Source organism: Chelonia mydas, chromosome 26 (genome assembly GCF_015237465.2).
Source record: "Chelonia mydas isolate rCheMyd1 chromosome 26, rCheMyd1.pri.v2, whole genome shotgun sequence".
NCBI lineage: Eukaryota > Metazoa > Chordata > Testudines > Cheloniidae > Chelonia > Chelonia mydas.
Window position 1 is genome coordinate 6,300,528 of NC_057859.1, and position 20,329 is coordinate 6,320,856.

General features: G+C 49.8%; 1 protein-coding gene across 2 annotated transcripts in view; it reads right to left on the reverse strand.

Moving 5' to 3' along the window:
* PEBP4 (phosphatidylethanolamine binding protein 4) overlaps positions 1-7,095 on the reverse strand; it is a 210,658-nt gene extending 203,563 nt beyond the window's left edge. The window contains exon 1 of one of the 2 annotated variants that reach the window (XM_043536176.1): positions 6,707-7,095. Coding sequence is in view for 1 of the 2 variants with exons in the window: in XM_043536175.1 (XP_043392110.1) it covers positions 6,549-6,551 (3 nt within the window). In the remaining variant the exon portion in view is untranslated. Of the gene's footprint in view, positions 1-6,548; positions 6,623-6,706 lie in introns of those variants that run through there. The other variant, XM_043536175.1, reaches the window with a different exon arrangement.
* Between the last annotated feature and the right edge of the window lie 13,234 nt (positions 7,096-20,329).

The following is a 20,329-nucleotide window of genomic DNA, read 5'->3' on the forward strand; positions in this document are numbered from 1 at the left end:
TCACAAATATGTAGTGAATCAACATGAGTTTGACTTTTCATGCTGGTTTGGTACGGGAAAAAGTTTCAGATACTCAAAAGTCATTGCAGGGCAGCAAACAAAAACAGTTTTCAACCCACCTGTACTCATAATTTAAGTGGACTGGACATGTATGTAACTAAGGACCCACACATTGTACAATCTTGATTTGTTCTTGTTAATTTTCTTGTTGTCATTGTTTTCATCCCAGTAGGTAATTAAGAATGCAGGACTGGATAATTGGACTCTGGAGACATTACTAAGAGTTCTTGGTTCTCTACCCATCAACCACTCTCTCGTATCTAAAAGTCAGAATAGATTTTTATTACAAGATAAAGACATCTACTACAAGACATAGCACCAGGCTCATTTGAGATTCATATTTGCTAAATGGGTCCCTTGAAGAATGATAGTAGGACCTTGGATTTTTGACAGAGTGTTTTGCCCCACGCCCCATTAATTAGGGCTCTTTACTCCTTTAATGGTCCAGGAAAATATGCATTAAAAAGCACTTCTGGTTATTGAATGGAAAAGTTACGGTCTTTATGAAAATCTCATTCAAGAGATCGGCAACATCATTTTAAAGCAACATACAGCGGCAGCTTCGAAAACTCAAGGGAACATGAAGTGGGATGAATCTGAACGTGCACAGAGAGGGAGCTAACCATAATTAGCAGGAGCCTGTATCTGGGCATCTGCAGCATTTATCGGATCATAAGGAAAGTGACACAGGAGAGGTCTGGCAAACAAGCCATTTCTATAATCACTGCTTTGAGCAACATCCATGATGTTTCAGGCATGGCACAAGGTACACCATCAGCCACTGGGCCAAAGCGCTCTCACATGTAAGAAAAACACAACATGTTACACAGATGGCAGCAGATTCACTGTATTAGCAGGCAACCAGTGTTAAGAGATTAACTGAAATGATTTCTACCTGCCACAGTTCAGGCTTCTGGATTTTGTCTGCACCGTTTGCCAACAGGCAGCTATGGTCAGTCATGTTGGAATAAGTGCCAACTATATATCATGGACCGGATCAGAGGTACAGAGGCTGTAATGAGACGATCAACCACTTCCGTGGCTCCACAAACTCATGGGACCTCCTTGTCAACCTCCTCCTAGCACTGTCCAAACTGGCCATCTACAACACTAGAGAGTAGAGGTTGGCTGCCGGAGTTTCCTGCGACTGTGGGGCCTATTTCCGGTCCTCCGTCCGCTCACGCATCCTGGCAGAGTTCCTTTTGGTGGCGTCCGCTGACTTCCTTGACACCTTCTAGGAGCAGCGGGCGCTGGGATTCTCTGCTCGGCGTCCCCATTAGGTTCCCTTTGTTTAGCCCTGTGACCTCACTCCTGTCCCTGTTAAGTACGTGGGACAACTAAAGATAAAATTGAGATCCTGGACCTTGTGGATCCTCCCCGTAGGCTGGGGGAGGTCCTTTAGCAGTGGGCAGGCTTCCACCCACTCCCTTCCTGGATCCCAACAGGATGAGCAACCACTTCTCAAAGTTTTGTTTGAAACAGGTATTTGGAACTAATATAGCTACGTTATGGTTAGATCACATGCTTCTATCAGTCTGTCTCTAATCCCCCCCTCCCCGTCCCCACCATCCCCAATTTATCAAGGGACAGATGGCTCCATTTGTTTTTGCCCAGGAGGAGCATCATATATTAGAAAGCATATCCCAAGATCCTGCCTGTTTTTCTGAAGACTTCCTGGACTCAGGTGCCTTTGGCATGCCTTGGAATGCCAAGGAGGAGAAAATGCTTTTAACCACTGTGCGTTATTGCAGGAGAGCAGGGAAGGAGATTAGCAGTGGTCAGCACCCATGTTCCCAGACTAAAATGGGGAGATCTCTGTACTTCAAATGAGCCACTCAAGTTTCAAGGGAAGAAAAAGCCACCACCAACGCTCATCTGGAAGGAAGCTAGGGAAAAAAAAATCAGGTCCCATTAATAAAGTCAGAAGTTCAGCACTTGGCAGGCAGAGGACACAGAGACAAACCTCTTTGGAAAATCAGCAACAGCCAATTTTACGTATTAGCCATGCTGAGAGAGGCACCAGCCATTTTCATCGCGGGTTCCCAGAGTGAGGTCCTCAGGCCCATGACAACCCAAGAAGGCCTGAAATGCAGCCTGTTGCCACCCTCTCCCTGTAATCGCCAGGTGATGGAGCGGATCTCGCAGCGGTTTTTTGCTGGTATACTTTACAAGGAAGAAGCCGCAGCGTTCTCTGTTTGTAACCCACACACCTTCTGGGGACAGTGTTCTGTCCCCTCTAGTGGCCCCGAGACCACTTAGAGAGAGGGTGAAATGAGCCTGCTCTACAGCCTTAGCTAAGAAAAGCTCGCTCATGCAGTACAAGCTCATGCACTAAGCTTCAAAAGGTCCCATCCTGCCCGCCAACGACCGGGGCCTGTCGCCTTTACAAGTGGAGGCTCATCTGGGAAGTCTCTGAAGCTCGGGACACGCTTCCTCGGCTCGGGGAAGTACGTAACCCACACACCTCCTGGGTGTGGTGTTCTGTCCCATCTAGTGGCACTGAGACCACTTAGAGTGAGAGATAAAATGAGTCTGCTCTACAGCCTTAGCTAACAGGCCGTTGGCTTTTAACCCATGCGGTAGAAGCTCATGCTTTAAGCTCCAGAAGCCTCCGGTTCGATCCCGCCCACCAACAACCAGGGTCTGTCGGTGTTACATATTCACCGAGCAAACAAGGTGGGAGTACAAGCAGACATCACGGCTAGTTTATTTCTGCTAATGCTCGATTAGCTCTAGTGGTCAGTGCAATGGGGAAGGGCTGCTGCTTACTATGCATTTATACAGCACCCAGCACAATGGGGCTGAGGTCAGTGTTATGCCGGTCAGATTAGACAATCACAATGGTCCTTTTTTCCTTAAAAAATAAATAAATACATACCCTCCCCAACTATGAAATCTTTCCTCGAGGCACTATTGAAATGCAGACAGATGGGAAATCTGTAATCTAGGATTCTGTTTCCTGTTCTGCCACTTCTCCGAAGCCATACATTCAGATGATAAACTCTTCGGGGAAGTGACTAACGTCCTGCACTTGTGCCGTCCCTAGCATAAAGGGCACCAGCGTGTGGCTGGTCCCTAGGCACTACCGTAACAGACATGAATAATCTCAATTTCAAGGTTCCACGGTCCCACGTCTATACAACGAAGAGAGTGATACTTAACCGCCTTTGAAAGATGCCTTGAGATCCCAGGGTGAAAGCAGAGAGCAAAGTATCATAACAGATCTGGCACTACCTACGAGCTTCATGATTGTCCCTCTACTACACCAAGGGAACAGATCCCCCTGCTCCAAACAGCATAAGCCTCTGTCACTTAAAAGGAGAATTTCCCTCATCTGTTAGCACTATAGGGCCTTTAACGAACAAGCAGTTCTGAGTCGATCCAGTAGGGGGCAGTGATTCACAACACCAGTCAGTTCAATACGCTAAATACATAGGCAAGTTGGGGCCTCAGGCTTCTGGCAAGGTGCCATAGAGGCCTCCACTGTAGCAGTGTACCTCCACCTATTTGCTAGTCTAGTCCCTTAAAATGGCCTTGTCTGCACAAGGCCTTTTTGGGATCTCTCCCGCTGTGCAGCCTTTCTGCAGGCAGCGCTGGCATTAACAGGGCTCAGGTGGCTTCTGGCATTTTTCACCATGATACAAGAGCGGAAGGATCACTGGCCCTCCACTCTAGGGCTCTCACTGTCGCAGTCTTTCCCCAAGAGCGTCTAGCGCAGACCGAGCACGGAGCCAACAATCCCTCTAACGTGACACACTGTGAACAATCCAGCTTCTTCCCCTGCCCCAAGTGTTGCAGCCTGTTGCCAAAGTACGACACGCTCAGCAGCAGGGCTGTCCGCCCTCTCCTCCCTGCAATCACTCCAGCCCACGTAATCATTGCCCCATTCACAAACTCCCCTCCCAGGAGTCACGCCTGGCACTTACATGCCGGATGGCCCTTTTGGGGAGGGTCACATGACTGCTCTGGTATGCATGCCAAGTTCTCTTGAGAGACAAGAAAGGTGAGGTAATATCTTTTATTGGACCAACCTCTGTTCTCTCGAGCTAAGCGAGGAGGGGTGACCTTGGAATCTTGAATCGCTTGGAGTTAATAGCGCTGAAACACAGCATGTCAGAGCTACCGATTCTGTCACCGGCATTACATAAAGACACCTGACAATACCCACCCTGCTGCAGCCACATGCTCATCGTGACACAGCTCTTTCCGGGGGAAGGTCTTCTATTCCGGGAGTAGGGTTCTCATTTGACCTGTATTAAGTATGTACATTTTGCCGTCACAAGGCAGATGCAGAGAACACAGGGCTGTGTACGAGAGCCTGGGTTTTCGGAGCCAGGCAGCAGCTCTGAAGCTTGGCACATTGCGGCACGATCCCAGCAGGGAGAAAAGAAACTACTGATCCCCTTTGACCCACCAGGGCATCACTCAAACACACACCACTCAGGACCATGCTAGGGTGTACAGCCCCTAGCACAATGGAGCCATCTTGATTATGGCCTCTGGGCTGTAGTGTAATACAAATATTCATTACTAATAAGCGTTTACATCCAACCTCTCCCCAAGCAAAGCCGGATTCCATTCACTTGGTGGGAAGGCCCCGGGGCCAGTTCTTCACAAGCTGTTTCCCTTGCCACACATTACGTAAGGTAGACGATGGCCATGTCTCTGAGTCAGACCTGAGAACGTGAAGCTCAGTTTAAGTCACATGCAGGCTGCTGCCCAGAGGCACCTGGGCCATGGCTTGTGTCCTAGACCGTGGGAAGGAGAGACTCGGGGCATTCGCCATCGCACGGAGGTGTAACTCATTGACACAAACACAGCCTCAGGGAGCGTGAAGCATTTCCACATCACCTCCACATTCAGCCCCAGAGGCTCCAAAGCCAGGCTACCCAAGGCTGCTGGCCTGCATACAGATAAAGATGCTCCAAGTCAAGCCACCAAGCATCCTTCCCTTTGGACACTGCTCACAGCCCCAGAAACCAGGCACCCCCTTCTCACAGACAGCTGCATGCACCATTCTCCATGGACACTTCCCACCCCAAGGAGCACAGATCTGACTCTGCTGTGTTCACTGTTAACCTTTTTGATCCTCAGTGGCTTTGACAGCCATCAACGTCCCTCTGGGAACCAAGACATAGGGGATGCTCAAGACCAAGCCAAGGGGCTTCCTACCCTCCCTGTGACTAGCTCAGGGCTTGCCTACACCATTGGTTGCACTGGTTTAAGTTAAAGACCTTTAGAAAAGAAAAAGCCCAATCTGGTGCCCACCTCTTGTGCAGGCACACTTAATCCAGATTAACCCTTGCCTCAGTAAATTACCAAATTATGTTAAACCCAAGGATTAAATCAGTTTAGGTGTGTCTACATTAGGAGCTTGTATGAATTTAAGTAGATCATCTTAATTCCACAGTGCAACTTTTCTAGTTTGGCCCAGACATTAGAACTCTAATTCTGGACCTGCACTCAGATGCTCTACATAGCCTGATGTCACAGTGCCTTAGGACTAGTTTCTAGGTTACCATAGTATGCATACTCTCCCTGGCATGTTCTGTTCCTTTGTGAACCCGCAAGCACTCAGGAGCTGGGGTGGGGGCGGAAGAAGACATGGAAGAGGTTTGTACAACAGAGCAGGGGGGCAGGAGCAGGAAACAGGGGTACACAGAAGACACCGCCATTGCGCCCTTGGCAAGCCTGTTTCTCCACAGGATTTGGAACAGGGGTTGCACGGAGAGGGATGTTCTCCCTGCATCTCGCTTACCAGTTAGACATCCCTCCTACAGTCGCTTTGAATGCCATTAAGAAACAGACATGAACTCAGTCCCTGGGGCTCGCAGCTTAATGGAACAGGAAGTTTTCAACTGTATTTCTCTTCTGTTTCCAGCTTTAGCACTGAGGAAATGGTCATCCCCACAGGCGTGGAGACTGAGGCCTGGTTACCCACAGGTCAGGAACAGCATGTGGAAATTAATCTCCCCCGGCACATGCTACCTACCCCTCTGCTAGAGGGTAGCAACCCCACCCTGGACAGTTCACAGTTCAGTCCCCACAGCTGATTGAGCTCCTACCCTCTCTGTCAAGACTGCACATGAGGGGACTACTGAACAGTGGTGACAGACAGCTTTCCTCTAGGGGAGATCTTGGGAGCTTGTGCCTTTAAGGGCTGAGCTCACCAGACAGAGAGTCTGGGCAGGATACTCTGAACCTCTTGTTATGCACAGCCCATCGGAACCAGACACCTGATAAAGTTTTTTTTTGCAAGGGTGTTAGTTTAAGCACTTAAATAACACTGAACACCATGCTAGGAACTGGGCTGAGAACCACCAAGCCAGTTCACAGACAGGCCAAAGAGAGACAGTAAGGCACCAGCTTCTGGTCACCACTGACCTGGTTGACAGGCCATTTGATACAGAGCCAGAGCCCCACAAAGTTTCATTGGGCACCTTATCCCTTTTAAATAGTTCCCTCCCTGCCCCAAGGTAGGGACCCACCATGGGCTTTGCTCTGCATTTGCACCCAGCTCCCCAACACACACATCACCGCAGGAGCTCACACCCAGGCCTGAGAGTAGCCAGCTGATGTGCTACCAGGGCCTCCATAGTAGAATTCCATAGGACCTTGCCTCTTATCGGCAGAGCACACTACTCACCTTCCACAAGCTCTTTTTGCAGCTGCAGGAGGGCAAAGGGGAGCCTCCTGGGCCTTTTATCCTTATGGCAACTCTTGGACCACCACAGCATCAGTACCTGCCGTGAGGAGAGCTGAGCGTCTCCTACTGGGATCAAGCAATTAGGCTAGAACAGTCCATACAGAAAGAACAGCAAGTCCCCTAGAATCCAACAGCCCAGTGTCTCTGGGGTCTCACGGATTAAACAGCCCAGTCCATATAAACACTGAGGAGTCCTTTAGTCTGGGGAGTTAAAGTAAGAGGCAGAATGTTTCCCTGAGACAGGCACACAACAACAACTTCTCTCTCTCACAGAGTGCTGGGATAACTACCCCATTCACTACACCTGGCCTAGGCCAGCTACCTGCACTTACTGCCTGCAGCTGTGGGCCTCCCCACTTCTCAGGGAGGCATTGTTAACCCTCTCCCTGCTGGCCCCTGGAAGCATCTTTAACCTCTTCCTGCTTGCCCACTGTTGCACCTTGTCAGAGCTGTCAAGGAACGTGTGTGTTCCGGGGCTAGTGAACCCCTTCCTTCTCTGCATAAGGGAGAAGGATGGGACAGGGAGGCCTTGGATGCTCATAGAATATCATATGATATAATTAATCAGTGCTCTGCCCCTGCCTAGGAATGCCTTTGTCTTTATTTGTGTCATAAAAATACAGCAGTGTACAGAAATGTCACCCAGCACCTCAAAGCACTTTGCAAATATTATTAGATTAAGACTCAACCTTCTCCTGCTTTCCCAAACACTTGGAGGGAGGTAAGTATTCTTACCTCCCTGACGACACAATAATCCTCAGACACTGTGGTGATGGGGGTGCTAGAAATACATAGATTGATATTTACAAGTAGGGATTGATATTTAAAAGTAGCAAAGAGAAGCTATTTGGCTTGCCCAAGGTCACAAAGCAAATCAATGTCCAAGCAAGGAACAGAACCCCAGAGACCTGACTCCTACCTGAACACTGACTCCCAGTTCCTCCTACTCTAGTCACTAGACCTCACTCCCCTGCTCAACAAAGAGCCCCCTCCCAAGCTGTGAATAGAACCCAGGAGTCCTCACTAGCAGTCCTGCCTGCTCTATTCACTAGCTCACTCTCCTGTCCCCAGCATGGGAAGTCCTGATTCCTGCTCTCCCCTGGTTCTACTCCACTAGACCCCACTCTTCTCTGAGAGCTGGGAAAGGAACTCAGGAGGCCTGACTCCCAATTCCCTGCTCTAGCCATTCAATCTCTGTTGCTTCAGATGCACTTGGAAGGGGAGAAAATGGGAATTTAAGCACGAATCCCCTGGAAGAAAATCAATGATCGTGATCTGCCCAAAAATGCAACCCTAGGAGGGATGGAACGTGTCACACTGCAAGAGAGAGCCCAGTCAGACAGCCATGTTTGCTTCAGTTCTGCACACTTGCTGTTAGCCCCAGGAGGGAGCTCCCCTCTGAGCACCCTGCGAATTGTCCGACTCAGCCTCTGCAAACTGCTTGGCATCAGCCCTGCCCCCAACTCCAGCCACTGTGCTGGAGTCAGGTCTCTGTTACTCCAAATGCACTTGTCCACAGCCCCCTTCCCTGCGTGTTTAGTTTCAGCCTATAGAGCTCTTGCTCTGAAGGGGATTTCAAGGTGACTCCGGTTTTTACAGGGAGTCTCCTACCACTTCCCGCTTTTCATTAAAAAGGGCTGCTGCCTCACCGGAACCACGAGCCCTGCAACTGAACAAGGGGTCATAACGGGTAAACCACAAGGGTGGAAAATCAAAGGGAAAACAAAGAAAACCCCCAAATGCTGTTCTCTTGCAGGAAGCCAGGATCCCAAGGCCCTGCGTCAGAACCGGTGACTGAGTGAGATTTCCAGTCAGTCTGAGTCACCGGAGAATTCAAACTGCCAGAGATTGCTCTGGAATACAACACAACTGTTGGCCTTGTTATACTCACCGGGGTAGGTCCAGTGGGTGGGTGATGGGTAGCCGTGGTCCTCCTCGCCCCTGCTCCCACGCCCGAGCACTGAAAATCAGAGACCAAGGAGTAATAACGCGTAGCACCGAGATGCAGCGCTGCCAACACCAAACATTCAAAATTCATGAGTCAGACTCGCCAAAAATCATGGATTGGCCTTACAATCGTGAGATGCCGTAAAAATACTAGATTTGGGGTTCTTTGTGTTTGCCTTCTGCTTTTTGAGCCTTTAGGGCGCACTGGGGTCCCGTTTTGAAGCTTTCTCCACAGCCACAAGGGCTAGCAACTTACTTTTCCTTTAAGGATGAAGACGAACATCATCACATCTGCTCTTGACTCCAGGAGCTGGGGCTTGAAGGAACGCAATCATTGTCAGGAGACTGATGACAGAATCATGAGAACTGGGGGGGGAGAGAAACCTTGGCGCTCACCAGACTGAAGAGATTTGGGATGCGGATTGACAGCGGGCAGATCCCAAAGCTCGTAGTCAGGCAGAGCACCCCTGGGCTTCGGTGGATTAAGAATCGGAGCCATTAGGCTGCTTGCAGGAACTGGACCTGAGGGTGAGGCAGGGCTTGTTTCTGGGCCTGGCTAGTTTGCAGAGGATAGAGCTGGCCCACAGGCTGGGATTGGGCAGTTTGCAGGGGCTGCAGTGGGCACAGGGGCTGAGGTCAGGCCATTTGCAAAGGCAGGGGCTGAGGACAGGCAGGCTGGAGTGACTGAAGCTGGGGCACTGGGCGGAGGGCAGGTAATTCGAACGGGCAGGAGTCGGCACAGAGGCTGTAGCTGGGGCCTCAGGGCTGATGCCAAACGGTTTGCAGAGGCCGAGGTTAGACGATCTGCAGGATGCTCAGAGGAGAGCTCCCTTCTGGAGCTAGCGGAAGCATGCAGACAGTGCAGGACTGAAGCAAACATGGCTGTGTGACTGGGCTCTCTCTTGCAGTACAACACCTCCCACCCCTCTGATGGTTGCAGTTTTCGGCAGATCATGGTCATGGAGTTTCATGGTTAAATTCCCATCTTCTCCCCCTCAAGTGCGTTGCCACTTGGACCTGAAAAAAGCACATGGCCTCCTGTGAGAACATACCGTACCTGTGACTAAGCATCAGGTGACTGCCCAGCACACCGGGCCAGAGAGGCCCCGGGGCATGGCAGCATCTCAATTAGACGGTGAGGTAACTGCTGCACCAGCAGAAAACAACCTGCATGTATCCAGCGGTGGCGCATTTCTGCCAGCTGCCGATTGAATCAGCAGCAACCTATGTCCTCATCTGACACCGATCATTTATGGAGCTGCCCCCATTGTACTGGTGTGACGGGCACAGACAGACCCAGGCATTGGCAAGTACATCTCTGGGTCCGACCGGCTTCTCAATCTCTCTGTGTGCGGTCTCTGCCGGAAGCTACAGTCTAGCTGACTGTCATGGTTACTGCAAAAAAAGTAAAATTTCAGAAGTGAAACTTGTCACCTAAGCCAAGGAGGGTCTCACAGTCACAACTAACGCAGTGAACACCTCAGAGCAATGGACATCCATGGAACCAGCGTCATATACTGTCAGGACCAGGTGCCAGCTTGAGGATTTACAGACAATAAAACCCCAAGAAAAGACTCTGCATGGGGGACACCCTGGGGTAAGAAACAATAGTGTGTAACTGTAGAAATGAAGAGGAGAGGACCCAAGATTTTATCCATTACACAGGAGAGACTCTGCCAGCCAGTCTCATGAAAGGCAGATCCCTGCTCTCTGGGCTGGACAAGCTCTGTAAGGACTGACCATTGGGTGAGAAATGCCTTATTAGACAGGAAAGTAACTTGTTAATAAGGATAGGTTATAGATTACATTGTATGTGTTTCTTTGACCGGTAACCTTATGTTTCCAAATCCTTACACTTGCTTTTATTTTGTAACTTAAGTGCTGATAAATAAACTTCAGGGCCTTGAACTAAGTTGTGTGTTGAACTGAAGCGAAACTAGTAAACGGGGGTGCACTGCTCCCACAGAGGCAGCGGATCTGTGTGCCTCATGGGTGTCCAGAAGGTGAGGGACTGGGCCCTCGAGAGTAGCAAAGTGGGGGGTGCTAATTGCTAGTCTGCAGAAGAATAGAGTGGGGCTTGCAGAGCCTGTGTTGCAAGTTGCCGGTGGCTGGGGAGAGACTCCCCAGGAAGGGCACAGACAGGGCTCCTTCCTGCTGTGAGCCAGTGGCGGTGATTCACCCCAGACCTTTCGGTTAACCCAAAGTGCCACAATTGGGATGCGTTAGAAATTTCCCATCACATTCCTGTCTTGCACTGATTTGATAACTACCCGTTCCCCATTATCTTATTATCATCTCCCGGTTCCCACTGACTCATCGGCATCTCTCTGTTCCCACTGACACCCTTCCCTTTCCATTACCTAGCCAACGGTCACCTCTCCATTCCCCTTGATTTGGGTGCATGCGAGGTGAGCACAGAACCAGAACAAAGCAGAATGTGCCATTGGGGGGGCGAGGGCTTTGGGGATAGCAGCCGCTGAACTGCAGGGAGTGCACTCTCCATGTAAGGTCTTGAGAGCGTGCGTCCATTAACGTTCCCATGGTGCTGTTTGTTAGAATATGAGTGTCAGCTGTCAGGTGGTGGCAAGGGCTGATTCCATACATTTCCCCTGCTGGATACTGTGTTCCTTTCCATTTCATGTCCTGAAAGGGATGCTTTTGAACAGCTGCCCTGGTCTGTTCCAGAGGTGGTTACCTTTCAGTTGTAGGTGCACTCTGTAGGATCAGTCAGTAAAGTTTGTAAAGCGCTGTGGGATCCTGTTGGATCTAATCTGTTCATCCATTCTGCCTTCCATACTATCCATCCAGATTATATCTACCTATCCATCCCTCTTGCATTCCCCTCTCTCTCTATCTAGAGGCAGTTGTGCCTAATGGATAGACCACTGGACCGGGATTCAGGAGACCTGGGTTCTATTGCTTGTTGACCTTGGGCAAGTCACTTTGCCTCTCTGTGCCTCAGTTTCCCCATCTGTAAAATGGGGGTCATGCTACTGACCACCTTTGTAAAAGGCTTTATGATCTACTGATAAGTGTTATGTAAGAGGTAGGTATTATCTTCTATCTATAGCCCTATATAAGTAGTTGCTCTCCCCCCCCCTGCAATTGTTTTTCCCCCTTTCTTTGTCCCATCCCATCCCCCGAGATGTGATCTTCAATGCAGGGAAAGAGCAGGCTGTAACCCGCTGAGCTGGATTGAACGCCTGTAAGTGGAAAATTCCTTTCTGTTGAGCGTAGATTCCGGCTCAACAGGTTTTGTTCACAGCACTTTTTTTTTTTTTTTGGTTGATTCAAAAACTCATCCCTCGGGCATCTGTTCAGATCACATGGGCAGGTGTATAAGAATGGAACTTGCCTGCTCAGGCCAGTTCATATTTCGAGGACCTGGGAGATCCTACCAGCTGTTCCTGGGACACAGGAAGGCGGAGAGAACGTACAGCCACATGCGTTAAGGCAACAAGAACCAGCACACAGGTAGGGGTCCCGGGCGCATTGCTTGGCTTTGAACCTTGGTTGCTGCTTTTAATGATTCTGCCTCCCTTTTTGTTGATGGTTAACCTGTATTCAAGGGGCTGAGCCTGCTCCATACTTAAATAAAAGGGAGTTCTGGGATGGAATTCAGCAGGAGTTAGGTCTTTCACTTGACTGGGGTGGGATGGGAGGGGGGGGGCCTATGGTGCAACTTCCGAGCACAGACTGATTCCTGGAGGGCGTGCAGAAGGGAGGTCTTTCTTTCTGGTAAAGCTACGTTCTGCACGGATAGAAGTGCCTCTTTAAAAGTGCGTGGGGCGAAGGGACATCTAGTAGTTCATATGCCCGTGACGTGGATTCAGAGGTACTGACCCGATCCTCCTCTCCCATTGACTTCCGTGAGGGCTCAGCACCTTGCAAGATAGGCCTCTTGATGAGATTTGACCTGTTTGTGTACTCAGGGCCCGTATGCGCCGTGTGCAGGTTAATACGCGTGGAATACTGGCAGTACTTTTGATTAAGGGAGTTCCCTCATTTTCATCAGGACTCTAAGGGCGCTGCATAGAGAACAGGCGTCAGATACAATCACCCCTGAACAATGCAAAGGGAGCAGAGATGGACTCGGACATTAGGTCCAAACACCCCAGCTGCCGAGGAAATTCTAACCTCTCTGGAATGGGATGAACCAGACAACTGATTCTGAGAAATTCAGAGTCCATCGCCAGCTTCTGTGGTTTGGTCCCAGCTCCCTATCTGATAATAATACTCAGCACTTACAGTCCATGGCTCTCAAACTGCTTTAGAAAAGTGTCTATCATTATCCCAGTGTTACAGATGGGGAAACTGAAGCATGGACTGGGGCTGTGACTTGCTCAAAGTCACTCAGTGAGACAGGAATAGAAACCACGCATCCCAATCCTTCATCCAGTGTCTTACCCACTGGTTACGTTTCACCCAGCAGTTAAATCAGTTAAAAAAACTTAGAAGTAGCAGGGCTGTCTCAGCTCTGAGACTCCAGGAAGGATGATCTAGTGAGTAGGGCACTGGATGGGGGCTTGAGACCTGGGTTTGATTCTGGTTCAGCCGCAGACTTTCTGTGTGACCCTGAGTAAGTCACTTAATCTACCCTGTGCCTCAATTTGCCAGCTGTAAAAGGGGGTGACGCTTCCCTGTCTGCCAGCGATGTTGAGAGGATGAAATCTGTTGATCATTTTGAGGTGCTCAGGTACTATGGTAATAAGAGCCATATAAGACAGACAGCTAGCGATGTCACCCATTGAACTTTGGAGAGAATAAGCTCTGGTCCTGCTCACCCTACCCTGGGGAGCAGGAGAAAATCTCCAGCACTATCCAGAAGGCGAGGCAGAGGCTATGTTACAAAACTGAAGCCAGTGGGCCCAGGGAAGGGTTTAGTAGCTAATGCTAAGAGGGCTCCCAGGCTTGTAGCCCAACAGGCCACTTTAAAAGATCATTTTAAAAGAAATATTTCAAATGCTTCAGGAGCCATCAAGTTGTGCAGATTATTCAATAAAAGGGGTAGCCAGTTGTTTGACTGCACTCGCGGTTCGTTCTTACAAATGCTCAAGAGACCAAATAACCTAACTTAGACAAATGTATTGTCTAAAGAATCATAGAATAGCAAGGTTGGAAGGGACCTCAGGCGGTCATCTAGTCCAACCCCCTGCTCAAGGCAGGACCAATCCCCAATTTTTGCCCCAGATCCCTAAATGGCCCCCTCAAGGATTGAACTCACAACCAGGGGTTTAGCAGGCTAATGCTCAAACCACTGACCTAACCTTCCCCCAAAGAAAAGCAGTACACTATGAAAAGAAGACATACATACCTCCTTCTGGGGAGCAAATTCTCACAGTGTGTTCTCCTTCCGCAGGAGGTGCGCTTCCAAGATATGCATTTCAGCTAGTTGTATTTATAGGATGACGTCACAAACTACAAAACTTTTGAACATCGCTAAAATCCAACCCACCAGTTCCTAAGAGTTGCTTAGCTTGTGGTCTTGTTGTGTAATTTTCTTATCTCTGATTGGACGCTGCATTCCAAACCATTTGTGTGTGGAGGTACATCCCAACCTGTGCTCGGACACGCCATTCATGCATCTTGGCTCTCACAGGCTTCCTGTTTTCTAATGCCAAAGCTGACTTCGGCTTTGCAAAGTGTTGTGGGATACGTGACATGGGTGAGCAGAACTGTGCGGAGATCATAATACATTCAGTTAACATAACGTCCCAACACTTAGATATCTATATTAATACCGTGCACATAATACCTATTAATATGGCGTATACTATGCCTAACATGTATGTACTGGCTAACAATATTGGACCTGATCCTGATCCTATGGAATTCTTTCAACTGGATTTCAATGGCCACAGAAACAGGCCAGTTTGTAGCCTATCTAACTACAAGATATTACCGTTACCCTCATCCTCCATTGCCTCGTGCTGTTTGTTACACTCACTTGTTGCCCCTTGTCTTGGTTTATATTGTAAGCTCTTTGAGGCAGAACCATGTCTCCCTATGTGTCTCTAGTCTAGAGGGTATAGCCCTATGGCTCTGGTTTAGAATAGGCCTTATAGAACTAAAGTGGTTAATTGATTATTATTAATTATTATTAGTATACATAAAAAGTGCCTCCATTTTTGTGTGTGTTTGTTTATACAAAGAACAAGACATTCAACTTAAGAAATGCAGAACATGTTCTTAAACACCATGCATTTCCTTTTCCCTCCAAAATCCAGCCGACAGCCCTGATTCGCTTTGGCTTTTGAGGCAGAGGAGATGGTTTAACGTCCCCCTCCAACTTTTTCCCACCAGCTCTGTCACGGGATCACAGCCGTTTGAGCCAGAGAGCTTTCTAGGTATGTCTACACTGCCGTTAAACACCCATGACCGGCCCGTGTCAGCAGGACCTGAGTCCCAGAGCTCAGGCTCCAGCCCAAGCCTGAATGTCTACGCTGCCATTTTACAGCCCGAGTCAGGGATACTGGCCAGCCATGAGTGTTTAATTGTAGTGTGAACATATCTTCTGAGTCTGTGCCTGCCTTCCGTGGGAATTGCAGGTGCTTAGCACCCCTGTAGCAGGGGGCAGGAGGAAAGTAGGGGGCATTATCTGGCACATTCAGAAGCAAACTGGAAGAAGGATTCTCTCCAGAGGCAGCTCTGCTTAGCCTGCTTCCATTTTCTCTGCACTTCTTTCCCCACAACCCTCTTGGCCTTTATTGCTATTGGAGACGGTTGCTTGGAAACGGGATCTTCATTTTTTTCCTTCTTCTTTATGTGCGAATTTAAGGCTGGGGACACATGCCCCAACGAGAGCCCTAGAGAACGAAGCCCACGATGGGTCCACAGAGCAGGGAGTGGGATAAGGAGCCTCACGCGCCCACCCTGGGAATTCAGTGTCCATTCGAGACTTGGCCTCAAGAAGGGGGCCGGCTAGGGTTGGTCTCGACTGGGATTTAAAGGTGCACAGCCCCTCCTCCCGCCCCCACGTCAGCCAGGAGAAGTCACTGTCCTGCTAAGTCCCTGCTGGGTGCATGAGGGAGCCTGGAGCGGGCGTTGGAATAAGCAGAGGTTTCGCAGAGGCAGCCACTCCGTTATCTTACTGTCAAGCCTGTAAATGAAAAAGAGAGTTCAGCATTTCAGGCCCCAGCTCGATGGAGCCCAGGCTAGAGAGTATGAGGCAGAGCTGAGTTCTCACCCCAGGAAGACACTGACTCCCTCCCTCCCTTATATTATTATTACTCGTGCACCTGGAGGCTCCCACTGAGATCAGCGCTTTGTACATACACACGCTAAGAGACAGCCCCGTCCCTGAAGAGCTTGCAGTCTCAATAGACAAAGAGTGGGAGGAAAGCAACATTATTATTTTTTCCTTAAACCAACGGGATTTGGCCAAGGTCCCATAGTGGGTCTGGAGAGTGGCCGTACCAGGAATAGAACCCAGAGCCCCAACCTCTCCTCTCCCCTCTCTGGGCCTCAGTTTCCCCCAGCTGTAAAAAGCAAGGAGAAGGATCATCCTGTTTAGCTGCCTCACAGATGCTTTGTGCGAATTAATTCATTGCTGAGCATTTTGGAGCTGAAAAGTGTGAGGTACCCACTGGCAATAGCATCCTCCTATTTTTGTGCTGCTCTCCCCAGCAATAAAAAGCCCAGGGAAAGAGAAAAGCAGAGACCACGGGGCGCACTATTCTAAGCAGAACAGTCTCCAAATAGAAAGCTTTTCACAGGTTTTTATGAGACGTCAGCAGCTCTTAATACTGCAGGAAGCTGAGAATCCTGTCTGAAGCAGCAGTTCAGTGGGGAGTCAGGCCTGTAAATGTTTCATACCGGCAGCTGCAGCTCTCCCTGCAGGCTCCGAGTTTGTCGTGCATGCTCAGAACCGGGCCGGGGCTGGTGGCAGAACACAGCCGTAGAAGCCGCGGTTTGCATGATGCTGTATAAAGAACTGCTTCTTAACTCAAGCCTGCTCTCACATTGGCCTAGGATTTGGCCAATCCCCTTCCCGAGGGCCACGGGTTTTTGGTCTCAGTGCTGGAGTAACTAGGTGGAATTCTCTGGCCTGCGTTACGTAGGTCAGATGGTCTGTTGGTCCCTTCTGGCCTTAAACCCTAAGAATCTGACAATGGACCTATGAAATTCCGCCCCAGTATGAAGGACAGTATGAGCTACACATTGGGTGCCAGTTGGTCAGACATGGGGAAAGTGGCAAAGTCACGAAACCCTGCACTGACATAGGACCATATTGAGCCCTTGACCTCAGTAGGTGCAAATTCTGCCGAATCAGGGTTAAAGCAATGACTGGGTTTGACCCTGGGCTTGCTGGGTAAGGTGTAGGATACATTAAAAAGGGACCGGCTACTTTATCTTACATCCTTCCATTAGGTGCTTTTCTTGCTACATCTCCCATCAGTGAAAAGCACACCCATTTTGCACCCCCATTAAATGACAAACTGGTGCAAATCACCTGATTTTGCCACTGACACCTGTGTCCTGACCAGCTCATGCCCTGTGCATCTTTAATACGATGGAAGAGGCCCCAAGCAAAGTCAGAGCCCCACGTTGTCTCTCTAATATCTGGGGACTGACATGGCTACAGCTACACTGCATGCCATCCAGAGCTGGCACCATATGAATGGCATTACTTTGGAGATACAATGGAAGACCGACGGCTGGACGATAGCTTTCAATGACTGCCTGGCTGAGGGGACTTTCCACCATCCTCCTCCCACACCTGAGCCCACGAAAGGGCGGGGACCATGCGGGCAGCTCACCTGACTGCAACAAGAAACAAAGTGGAGTGCGAACAGACTGGAAGGACAATGCTGCTGCCGACCTACTGCAAGGGAGATTGAATCCTGGATGCTAAGGCAAGAGAGGCAGGTCGTGCTGCCAGGGTAGACTGGCATGTGAGCTTTGATCTTCCATTCTAATCTAAGGATCATAAGAACGGTCATGCTGGATCAGACCAACGGTCCATCTAGCCCAGTACCCAGTCTCCCGACAGCGGCTGGTGCCAGAGGCAATGACCAGAACAGGGTAATTATCAAGTGATCCATCCCCTGTTGTCCAGTCCCAGCTTCTGGCAGTCCTCCTTCCCGTATTCCAGCCGACCGTCTTGTTTTGAAAAGGTTCCCTTGCATTGCTGCAAACATCTGCTGCTTGTCTAGCTCCCATGAGGGTTACGTCTCCAAGCAGGCATTCTAGCCCTGGAGGAGCCAAAGTAAGACATGGAGGAGCTGAAGCTGGGGACCCAGTGTCTGGGTAACGGGGCCATGGGGCTCACCCTATGAAAAGCAGAGGCCCAGAGCCTAGCACTAAGAAGGGGACACTACCAGAGAGACTGTGTGAAGCAGAGCATGCCCTGTGAAAGTGTGACCAAGAGCTTACAACTAAACAGACATGTCAGGTCCCGAGTAGGAGAGATGAAGGATTATTACACCTCCAGGCCACTGCTGCATCTGGCCCAGATATTTCCATGGGAGAGGCACCCGCTTACTGCAGGCTGTGTATTTTCGAGTCAGGTTTTCATTCCCATGAGCCCCGTGGAGCCAAGGCCGGTACAGGAGAGGCAGCCGGAGCCGGTTCAGCTCTGCGCATCATCATCAGAATTGCCTATTTCCTTCCCACTGCAAAGAGTCCATCGCTGGACGATGCCTGGGGCAGAAAGAACCCAGCTGGATTTGCGGCTCTCAGGTGGAGATTGTGGCACTAAGAGTTAGAGTATCATCCTTCCATTTGTAACCTGAGTCAATCAGATCTGGAACCAGCGAGTGGGAATCGATGTTGGCAGTCACTCCTCTGACAGAGTCTGACTGACCTTTTCATGAGGAGGCTTGTTTCGGGGATGTCTATAGCTTGGAGATGCTTCTGCTCTTCCAAGAGAAATGATCTTGTGCTCAGAATGGAGAATCCATAGTGATTCTAACTCCCATTCTGGGTTTCATCCTCTGCCATACCCCTGCCCCGCCTGCAGCTGCGATCCAGCTAAGAAGAGCACAGGCTGTGTTAATACTTGTGTGGGAGACCTCCAAGGGAAATCTACACGACGTAGGACATGATGCTGGTGATTCAGCAGGAGGTTCTTTGCTTCAGTGCCTCAGTATTAACTGAACGTTCCAGCCGGGTGTTAGCAGGTGCTGCATTTTGGATGGGACACGAAACCAAGATTGATCGCTCACGTTTATTCAATAGCCCACGGCACGTTGTTAAAGAGTTGGGGTGTTAACCCAGGTGTCCTGGCCAAATCCCAGCGCTGGTGATTGCATTCCATCTACTTACCGTGTCTCCCCCTGCAGTTTCAATTTGCTGCAGGATTCTTCTCTGCTGTCTGTCCCAAACTGTTAAACAGCATCGCCATATACAGTTGAAACAGCAGCTCCACTTCACCCCAGGGGTGGCTGTATGTCAGTGACAGGCAAACTGATCATGGTGTGCAGTTTTGCATGAATCTTTGTCAGTCTAACATGCATTCACCCAGGAAGCCAGGAACGGCCGGACTAGAGCAGACCAATGGTGTGTCTAATCGAGTGTGCTGTCTCTGGGATGGATCTTGCCGTGGTGGTGGGATTCCACCTTGGAGAGATGCTCTTTTACCTACTTCTGGTGAGGGGTGTGGCCTGGTGTTGCTGTTGCAGCTGTCCCAAGGGCTCCAGACTGGGAATATCTGCGAGAGGCTGAACTGTTAATTGTTAGCAGGACCAGAACTGGTACCTTTAAATGTGAACGAGTCCCGGCCCAAAGGCCCCGGGCACCTTATTGTAAGAGTGGCTCTATATGCTCGGGGAGTGGCTGGGGCTATTATCCCTGGTCATTGTCCCAGCTGTAGCTGATAAGGGGGGCTCTGGCACCGTCTTGCACCCAGTTGACCTCACGCCCCCCTACCCGCACTGTCATGGCACCGTTTTATCTGTGACATCAGCTCAGCCCTCCTGGTGCTCTGCAGCGCTGGCTCGGCTCTCCCGCCCGTGGCACCGGTTCCATCTCCCTGGTGCCATGCTCTGCAGCCCAGCATCCCTTTCCCGCTCTCCTCATTCCACTTATGGCTGGGCTAGGCTCTGTGATTTTGCAAAGTGCTTGCTTGATACTTTTATTGCCTGCTGGGCCCGAATGGATATTAAGTCCATAAAGCCATCCATCTGAGATGCCATCTCTCTCCCCAGCCAGCCAGCTCATTAGACTATCTCAATAATGGGAGTAGACTGAATTAGCCCAGCACTGGACCAGTTCTCGTTGAAGGGGTTACTAGAGTTCATGTGAATGCTTAGCGGCTGGTGCACTGTGCAAGGGGACCACAGGTGGCTTCTGCCAGGAGGAAAAGCCAGTAGGATTTTGCTTCGTTGTGTAACAAAATCAAACCTCTTTGTGCATTTCAAGGAGTGATTTTATCCACCGTTCCCAGTAATATCCCCCGCAGGATTTGGACTTGACTGGGGTTCACGTCCTCTGATCTTTCCTTTAGATTTGGGTTCTCAAAGTAAAACGCAGCCGAAACTAGCTGAGTTTCATAGCAACCTATAAATCAACCCGGCTTTGCTAAAAACTGCCCCAGTCTCACACACAACTTGTCCCGCGTTTGCTGGAGACTCTCCCCAGGTTTACTTAATTCATGACCCAGCCTTGCTTAAAACT